The 10,471-nt window shown below is 37.8% G+C and overlaps 1 protein-coding gene across 1 annotated transcript in view; it reads right to left on the bottom strand.

Annotated features, from left to right (window-relative positions):
- Positions 1-10,333, bottom strand: part of LOC121726030 (N-alpha-acetyltransferase 15, NatA auxiliary subunit) — a 105,825-nt gene extending 95,492 nt beyond the window's left edge. The window contains exons 1-10 of the mRNA XM_042113244.1: positions 10,162-10,333; positions 9,811-9,895; positions 9,407-9,669; positions 8,521-8,828; positions 6,574-6,708; positions 5,503-5,643; positions 5,112-5,379; positions 4,141-4,297; positions 1,457-1,581; positions 894-1,107 (exon numbers count right to left, since the gene is read on the bottom strand). Of these exons, the coding sequence (XP_041969178.1) occupies positions 894-1,107; positions 1,457-1,581; positions 4,141-4,297; positions 5,112-5,379; positions 5,503-5,643; positions 6,574-6,708; positions 8,521-8,828; positions 9,407-9,669; positions 9,811-9,895; positions 10,162-10,218 (1,753 nt within the window). The 5' untranslated portion in view covers positions 10,219-10,333. The remainder of the gene's footprint in view (positions 1-893; positions 1,108-1,456; positions 1,582-4,140; positions 4,298-5,111; positions 5,380-5,502; positions 5,644-6,573; positions 6,709-8,520; positions 8,829-9,406; positions 9,670-9,810; positions 9,896-10,161) is intronic.
- Positions 10,334-10,471: the final 138 nt, after the last annotated feature.

Raw genomic sequence — 10,471 nt, 5'->3', positions numbered from 1 at the left:
TTTAATTACTACTCTGATACACGATGGCCATACCAAATAACATTAGTATATTTAGCAATTAGCATTATGAATTATGTGCTAATTTGATATAATTTAATTATTTTTTTTTGGTTATTACATAAACGCACATAACGTAATATTAACAAATTGAAGGTCACGGGGAAAATTAGTTATGATCTGTTAATTTATCTGCTCAATCTAACCTGAGATATTAATAATTTTAATCAGATATCACATTCACAAGTTACAATACACATAAAAAGTGACGGATAAACAATATCATTAGAATATTATATTTACATTCCTCATACTAAGAATTGACACTTTTTTGAAATTGCATTATGACGTCATGTTGTTGCCTTTAACGTACGCAACACTACCTGTACCGTGTACATATAAACTGCAGTAGAACGACACACGCTGCGCCTGTCCTGATGTGCGCCTACCTGAACATAGCAGCAACCGCAGCTAGATGTTTTGCGTGCAATATTATGTAAGTTCTTACGTCCGCTGATTCAAATTCAGCGCGACACGCGCCGCAGCCTCCAAAACCAGCACAACGCACGACCGCAGCGCCATCTTGGGTCGTACAAACGTCTTAACATCGTTAAAGGTGCCGGTTGGCAGCAGACGACCTCGACATTAAGTAACAAGTGGCGACAGTACTGGTTTCTATAGTTATATGAAATTCCCTCCGTAGTTAGCAACATGAAGTTCTTATACAAATTCATACAAACTAGATGTGTCCGCCACCACCCGGGCCTTAATAGTAGGACTAGAGCATCGCTGAAATGTGACGCGCACCGCACGGATGTAAAAGGGGTAAGAGCGCAGAGTCACCTTGCGTCGTAGGAGCGTATTATAGTCACTACTTGATCTAGATCATTACTAACCTGTGTCAGGTTCTGTCGCCTGCGGCTCGTCCTGCAGCGGGCGCGCGTCTAACCGCAGATACACGCTGACGGCGACGCGCGCCGCACGGAAGTAGAAGGGGTGCGAGCGCAGCACGTCCTCGAGCCGCAGCAGACCCACGTACGACCGCAGCGTCATCTTGCGCATGCAGTAAGAGTGGAAGTCGAACTGGTCCTCCATTATCTCATAGAAGTGCTGGAATTTGAAAAGATAAATCATTTATTGTAGCATAACATAAGCACCTTATTGGTAGATTTATTTTTATTAGTATTTTGCAGACGAAGAAAATAGGTTAGTTGCGTGACCTAAGAGCATGATGATATGTAGACTTCCCGCGTTACGAACAAAGTGATTTTCAGAGAAAAGCATCAAAACTGATTAAGATAAGAATTTTATTAATGTGCTGATGATTCACTCTTATAATAACGCGAATAGACAAACATAATATGGCAAAACTACTAAAATTTAACAATAGTAAGCAGATTTCTGTAATAGATAAAGCTCTTTTATATCTACAATCTACATAGACGGACAAAGTATTTACCCTGTCGACTTCATGTGCCTTCTTTAGGGCTTCGCCCCATAGTTGCTGTCGTTGGTACGCCGCGGCCGCCTCAGTTTGGAACCACATGCACTGCATTTCGTTAAGGTTCTCTGTTGCCGGGACACCTGAAATGAAAAATCTATTTCTAAGTATCGCTGTCATATTCTGAAGTTTGACTTTTATAGAAAATCATTTGCCAGTAAATAATACGAGTACTGAAATTGTTTCATCGAACATCAAAACGAAACAACTCAAAAATTATTATTACTTTAGGCAAGATTAGACTGAATCGATCCCCTTTAGGTCTCAGAGAAAACTTAAACCACCTTACTATAGTTTGTGCATTTTAAGATGATATGGGTGACAGTTTTCATATTCCTTGCTACGGGGTTTTTTTTACAAGAAAAAAAAAATAAAAAACAAAATGTAATAAATTATATTCCATCTACAAAAACAAATGTTTCCTATAATTGTAAATGAATAAAAATGAAAAGTCGCTAAATGCTAACTTATTTATATAAAATTATAAATATTAACTGTGAAAGAGGAATATAAAATTATTGTTACGAAAACATTTGAAAAATGTTAGATGCATGAAACCTCAGAACAGGGAAATAAGGAGAAGTGTTATGTAGCGCCGTTTATATGGAAACCTATGTCGCCGACTTCAATGACACTATATTGTCAGAATAGTGTCAACGGTACACGGTCTAGTGATGTCCGGTCTATCTACGGTGTCGATTAATTATTATTACGACGATATCGATGTATTTTGGTAGGTATTTAAATACTATTAAAAAAATGAAAGTGATAAATGATTAATATTACAGAGTCTAACAAAAATAACTTAAAGGCCGAAAGGGGTTGAAATCATCCATGATTACCAAAAACTTTTACTATGGGACCAACTCAATTCGGCAAAATAATCAGCTGTTTGGCAAAATCGTAACTAGGCAATAGATAAACATTCATAATATTACATAACCAGATGTTAAGTTGGAAAAAGACAAATATCTCTGCGAAAACCGCATTCAAATCGGATCAGTAGTTTTGGTGTGATGCTGGAACAAACATACAGACAGACAGACACAAAAAACTAGCCACAGTTTTGGCTTCTATAGCGATGTAGTAACATCCCCCGCTTATTATTTTTTGAATATCTTTAAGAAGGAAAAAAGGGACGCTATTCCTAAGACTTCGATGTCTTATTGTCTGTCTCGGCTGTATATCTCAATAACCGCTACACTTCTGAAATTTTCACAGATTGTGTATGTCTGTTACCGATAAAATAACAGATACTAAAACAAATTAAATTTAATATTTAAAGGAACAACAAACGTGATTTTTTTGCTATTTTTGGCTCGATATCAATAATGGCAACAGGTACTAGGTAGGCACTTGAAAGTACAAAATACTCCATTGTACTTATACTTTAACAATTAATAATAAATTTAAAATAAACTAAATAATTAAGGATTCGTAAATAAACAATATTTGCCTAATTTTGCTCTATAAGGAACCTTTCGTGCGCGAGACCAACCGCACTTGGCCGATTTTTTTCATACATTTCTCTTTGAATTTTGCGCTTTTGGGAAAACTGAAATAGGACTAAAAGCGATGAAGGTAAACATTCTTAAAAGATGCACTAATTATTGTAAGTTATTATATGAGTAAGCATTAAGCACCACTTCTTTCGACTATAAAATAAAACTTGCGCATATTTATAATAAATTTAGACCTTCCGCGCGGCGTCACCCCCGTAAATTAGGAATTTCAAAGACAAATGAGCCCACAAAACTAGCCTTTGACATCATGTGGTCTACTTTTTATTTATGCCAAACAACATAAAAATTGCTGGCTGGTGCGTGAAATAAGCCCTTTCAAATAATTTTCCCCGTTTATTCCACATTTTCCTCTGTTTCTTGGCTATGAGCTATCTAACTCTGAAAGAATACTTCAAAATTTCAAATCGGACTAGTAGTTCCTGAGATTAGCGTAGGCAGCGCCAAGAGTATTAAGAATCGGAACTAAAAACTGTCAAAGAGGCGACTTATCTTTCGCTTTATTACATTATGGCTAGCTGTTTTGAAGAACGTATGGTGCCGAATACATTCCGGCGATATTTCATTCGGCCGCATTCAATCCGGCTAATCGATAAATCGTCGCATTACAAAATGGCCCAGTTTTTTAGCACAGCTAGCCGTAATGTAAAACGGCGCATTATATAATCCGCCTGCGACAGATACACTATACATATTATACAATGTTTTATCCTTATTTGATACATAGATCGTTCGAAGTCGCACGAAAGACAAGAACAAAACATTGATAAGCACTCAGTGTGTAACGTGTATCAATAATGATTTTAATTTATAGGTATAAAATTATAGTTTAAAAAAAAACTTAAAAAAAATTTTTCTTTGTCATTTCCAATACGTATGTAAAGTTTAGAATTAATCAGACTACTGGAGATAGGTAAAAATCGTGCTCAAATATTCCGTTACATACATACAGTTCAAGTTTAATACAAGTGCGTCGAAACACAATATATTGCCCATTTTTGCTCTATAATGTTAAGGAATCCTTTGTGCGCGAATCCGCGACAATCGATAGCAACATAAAAAGTTAAACCTCATGTTTTAGACACACAGCCCGAGCTAATAAAAGCGTGTTAAAAACTGTACCTTCTCTAGTGAACTTCGCGCACATCTCCTCCGCGCGCGCGACGTGTCCCGCCCGCAGCATGTACCGCGCGCACTTGCAGTTCACGTACCGGTCCGCCGTGTCCATCGCCTGGGCTTCCTCCAACCACTGGTAAGCGGAGATCGGATCGCCGGCGTGCTGAGAAATTATGTTTGTAAATTAAAATTGTACCATCGAAGAAATTGATTCATAGGCAGTTGACGGACATACGTCATTTGGTCGAGTTACACCTGGGCTTGACTTAACGCGACCAAATTACTTAGGTCCGCCATCCGCCGAGGTATAACTTCTCTGATAGTATATTGAATCTGATATAACTTCTCTGATAGTATATTCAAATATTTGTAAAAAAAAAACATTGCTTTGTGCTTGCAATTTGCACGAAATAGGAGACAAAAAAATAATACGTAAAATTAAATATTTTAAAACTTGATGGCGTCTTAAGATCTTTCGGCTTTCTGATTCAAAGTTAATAATTAACAATCTATGAATAGAGTATCTATTCATAACGTGCCACCGTCTGATCGCGATCTGCCAATAGGCGGGTCCGCACAGAGCGAGCAGCCTCGCTCCCTCCCTCTGTGGACGCGCCTCACGAACGAGCGCAGCAGCCTCGGAATCATTGCGATGTTGCCAGCAAACGACTGAGCAAATCAAAAGACCGACACTCGGTGGCTCGGGCACTCGGCCGCTCGCCCGCGGCAGCGCGCGCGTTTACCTCGGGCGAGGCACGTCCACACTAACCGAGCTGCTTCGCGCGGCGAATGCCTCGCGAGGCTGCTCGCTCTGTGTGGACGCGCCTAATAACGACCCGCTCGCTCCTCGCTCCATGGGACAGACTTCAAAACGAAACCTATATTCTAACATGCGAAGATTTGTTCCATCATTTACATAATATTTTAACGAAAATAAGTTCTCATTAACTATTTCTCCCAAAGAGAGCAATACTAACCTTATATATCCTGCCTTTAACTATAAACAGTTCTATTAACGTAGGCGTGTGTTCTATCGCCGCATCGATATAATGCAGAGCTCGATCCGTATCCTTCTTGAAATCAAAGTGTTGTGCGGCGAAATAGTACGCCCATAATAACGCACTAGCGGGCTGCTTCACTTCGTCCGGTTTAGAACTAAATACACCAGACTTTGATAAATTCTCTATATACTGTATAATTAATTTCTCTATCGTGTCCCCCTTCATCTTATCAGCGTATAGGGATCTGGAAATGAAAGAATTTTATGTTAGTAAGCACATGTGTAACACGGGGTATTAATAAAAAGTATCTACCGGGCCACGGCAGAACAAAGTTTGGGGAACACTGAACTAGTGAGTAATTTATCACCTCATGTCCACAAACAGCGGGGGGATGCCCTTCTGCAGGCCATGCCTGAGGTACTCATCCACCAGCCGTTCGAACACCGGCTGCGCCTGCGCCTCCGTCAGCTGCAGCCGCCGCGGCGCTATCGCCTTCGGGAACTCTTTCCTGGAATTACATAGAATACATTTAAAGTATCTACTGCCTGAAAGAATGCTTTAGTAGAATTACACATGTAATACCTCCATCGTGGGAATAGCAGACAAAATTGATTTTCAATTGTTACGCGACAGCCGGCTGCCGTTTGGGGATTGATGGGTTAAAGTATCTATTGCAGGGCCCGATCTAAGAAGGGGCGAGCCGGGCATTCGCCCAGAGCGGCGAAAATTCGGAGCGGCAAAATTGACTTATTCTTATCTTCCAAACCTAGCTATTAGCCATCCACCACTAAGTTCGAGAATTTTACCTTTCAACCTACTTCAAGTTGGATAATGGAACATTTAAATAGTTTACTTAAATATTTCCCCATCATGCCCCAACAAAACTTGTTCATGACTTATATTACGGTTTTCCGTATGTAGGGGGCGTCGAAAATTATCTTTGCCCGAAGCAGCTAAATAGCTAGATCGAGCCCTGATCTATTGCTTAAAATAACTTGTTACTGGGTCATATTTATTTCGTTGCTGGATAGCATTGATTTGGAGTATAGTATGTTAAAACTCCCATAGTATCGAAACATTGCAAATGAATCTCCACACCTGTGTTTGGGATGTTATTAAAGGAGTGGATATTTTAAATGCCTGTGTGTTGATGGCCCAAGCACACACAGCATTTCTAAACAGGTTGGCCTAGTCCAGAGGAATGAGTTGCCAATACAAGAACCCCCTTACTAATAAATGTTGTATATTTTAATTTTACATATTATTTTTAAAATCTCTGCGTGTAATTACTTATTGGTACATAATATATGCCTGAAATAAAGACTTTTTATTTGCCACATGCGGCCGCGATAACAATAGTTAAGCTATTGTGTCTGGTTTTCCACGATCGAGGGATTGAAAAAGAATAGGCATAGGCAATAAAATTATTAATACTCACTTAAACACATCATAAAAGGCCACTTTTTCATCTGGATTACTAAGTTGTTTAGATTCTATTAATTTTTGGTAATACATCACATTTTCTGGATTCCTTTTGATTAAGTCTTCATACACTGCTTCCGCTTCTTTGTATCTGAAATAGATATCTAAAAGTTAGTTCCTCTATAGTCTATACACTAACTTGTTGGCTTTTAATTTTCCAAAGAATTGTTTTTTTCTGCAGTTTAAGTTATAATGGCCAACGCTAAAACTCGCGGGGGCGCACGCTCGCGTGTGTATAATGAAAAATAGTATGAGCAGCGCAGGCGCGTGCGACGGAGCGCGGACGCGGGCGACGGACTGTCACACGCGCGGCGGACGGCGGGTACACGGCCCGGGCACACGGCGCGGGCGCACGCTTTTCGCAGTCGACGTTGTTTCCGTTGACGTCTTTTTGCCAAATAATAAATTAGTAAATAATACATGGTAATCTACTGGACACAACTGTACAGGCTCGAGATAAAAATTATACTAGCAGCGCTAAATGAGATGGCGCAAGCGACGGGTGCCCGCTCGCGATTCGTGGCCCGCGGCGGTCTTCCGACTCGTGCGCCCGCGTCCGCCCGTGTTTTAGCGTTAGCCCTAAATGTTTAAAGCATGGTTCAAGGGTACAACAAAAATTATATGAATTTTAGAGCTTGACTTTACGTATTTTTGATTCTACTATCAAGAAAACAGCAATTGTGGTTCTTATTTATTTTCTACAATCATAGTAAAAACTACTTATTAAATATACATATAATGGAAAAAGGAAAAATAATCTCAAATCTTAAATTGGAAATGGAATACTATAAAATTCCAACTTTAGCTGGAGGAATAAGGGCATTGCTTAAGGCCATCCCCTGAGTGTGGGCATACGACCTTGACCATACATTTGCCGCGTTGCCGAGATCGCGCCAAAATCCTATTTTTTACTTATTTTAAAATTGACCTTTATTTTTTTTGACCTAAAAAAATTCAAACGTCCAGTATGTAGTTAATGAAATTGTCGATCTATTTGCGTGTGTTTCAAATAACCGTAATTGCTAAATACTAGGGAGATACTGAATGTATGCTTCAATTTAACCCATCAAGCCCCTAAGCTCACCAGTGAGCGAGACACAATAGAATAACAATAGATTTCCGAGAATCCACGATCGAAGGATTAATAAATATGAAAGGAACATTCAATATACTGAAGATTATTGCTGTATTTTTATTATAATTTTGTAGCTTATATGATTAATTAAATAATTATGAGTAGGCTCTAAAAACGGTAAATCACGGCTTCTCCATAGGGGGAGCGTCTTAATATGCATAATCACATTAAGCAATGCCCTTACCCACACAAGGGTGGTACAATAAAAAACGGTAGATCAATCTATCTGGATTAAAATGTTTTGTAAGCATGAAAAACGGATGTTAATGCTAAATAGATATATTTCATTAACATTTTTGTATTAGAAAGTTATACTTTAATAAAATCATACTTTAACTATTTTTAATAACATTTTTATACAAATAAAAAAATTATTGTGTCCATGAGAACGACGAAAGTAAAATAAAACACATAATAAGCAGTCAAATAGCATGAAGCAATACAAAAATCTGTCTAATCCAATAATTGGATATTCTTTGTTGAGTCAATAACACACTAATGTGAGTGCTGAGCCTTATGAGTTATGTCTGACAATAAAGTGTTTTTTTTTATTTATCTCTTGACTACAACATGCAAGAATTTGCTTCAATATTAAAAAGCTTACTTCCACAGATGTGGGTTAAGAAGAGGCCAGGTTTTAATATAAAGCTATTTCTCTTTTATTTGCGTAAAAGACAGCTTGATTGTTAACTCTAGGGTGAATGAATGTTTTGAACATTTGTCTGAGAATTGTGTTGTTTGCATTTGAAAATACTATATAAACTATACCTTTTTAATTTTAAATAGTACTCCCCGGAGGTCTCTTTCACAGCCAACTTGTCAAGAATTTGCGCCTGGAACTTGTGGAGGTGCTGCAAGGCCCTCTCATATTGTTCCGACTCCGCCAACACCATATTCTGATAGAGCAACAGTTCTGAATGCTCGTAATCATAAGGTCCCTTCATTTGGTTAGTTCTAAACGCATCCAGAATGCTGTTAGCCATTTCATAGTCTCCGAGCAGATGGTAGCTCATAGCAAACCCAATCCATGACGCTCTTTGTGTTGGTCTTAGCATGAACAATTGATACCTTGTGTCCTGAAATTCAGATTTAAATGGTGACACTATTTGTAATTAAGATATCTCTCCAATCAGCCTATACCACTGCTGGACATAGGCCTCTTTTACTGAACACCATGATGACTAATCAAATAAATAAGTCTCAATACTTATACGTAAATAAATAAGTCTCAATACTTATACTTTTTTAGGCAATAAAATACAATTACTATAATACTCTGTAACACACAAGTGTTAAGATGCCATTAAGTCTTAACACATTCAGAATAGATAAATTAACCCATCAAGCTCCAAGCGGCCACCGGCGGAAGCGTAACAATTGAATATCTATTGTGTCTCTGATTCCCACGATCGAGGTATTAATGAAGTACAACAAAGCACATAGCTTATATCAACAATGTCCTAGAATCCTTTCCTAAACGGTTACACATCCAGAGTAAAGAAACATAGCTTATAGAACTTATTGTATCAATTGTTGTGTGAAATAATATTTAATGGCAACATGCTTGAAAAAGCCGTTTCACTAAATAAATAAAACAAAATATCTTTTTATTCAAAATGGGTATCATGATACACTTTTTGAAAGTCGAACTTACTTTGTATCCCTCTAAGTCCCTCATTTGGATTTGCAGCAAGGAGAGATCACGCAATATTTGTATATTCTCCTTCTCCCACTTGAGAGCATTTCTATAACACTTAATTGCTTCATCATATTTTTTATCTGAGCGCTGCAGCAGACCATACACATGCCAGCACACTGGGGACTTCAGGTCGTTCCGCAGACCGCGACGCACATACTCATATGCCTCATCCTTGCGTCCCAAACAATTTAATGTCAAACCTTTCATAGCCAAGGTTTCTGGAAAAATATATAAATGTTTAGTATTTTTTTAAATACATTTAAGTATTCACAACTAGTGCCTGGTAACTAAGAGCGACTGCTAAAGTTGCCATTAATATATTTTGTATAATTTATTTCACTGAAATGAATGCAGCTTACCTCCATGTTCTGCAAATTTTGGGTTCGACAATATTTGCTTCGCGAACTTCAACCCATTTTTATATTGTTTGTGTTCATAGCAACGCTGAAAATTAAATTATATTAGCCCTACCTGCTAACCTCTATCAGTATAGGGAGCATCTTTGAATGAAGTGCCAAAACAAATGCTTAGAACTTGGACACTAATAAGAACCGATGTGACATAATTTTCTTCACAGTTTTAAGAAAGAACTTCTTTAGATTACGATAATTCCTGTAAATGTTCTAATAAAGCGGCAAATAAATAATGCAATTTTAGGCAAAAGTGACAAGCAACTCGAAACCGAAATGTATGTTTACAATGACACTTACCAATATTCTCTTGAAAAGAGCATTCTCTTTCGGTGGCAATGGATTGCTTGGTGGCATTTTAGCAAACAAACACAAATTTTCTGTTTATTATTTCAATAATTTATTGAATAATTTGCTAAAAACCTCGTGGCTTTAAACCAAAGAAGTCGATGAAGGATTTCATCTATGGACAGTGAGGTCACGTGACCAATAGGCAATAAAAATTTAAAATTGCCATATCGCTTTTTAGGGGATATGTTGCCATATTTACAATATTATTTGAATATTATGGTTTATTTAAAATATAGCGTTTTCGGCATAGACATAATAA

Source organism: Aricia agestis, chromosome 4 (assembly GCF_905147365.1).
Source record: "Aricia agestis chromosome 4, ilAriAges1.1, whole genome shotgun sequence".
Taxonomy (NCBI): domain Eukaryota; kingdom Metazoa; phylum Arthropoda; class Insecta; order Lepidoptera; family Lycaenidae; genus Aricia; species Aricia agestis.
Note: the sequence above shows the minus strand (reverse complement) of the source record. Positions and strands in the feature narration are given on the sequence as shown.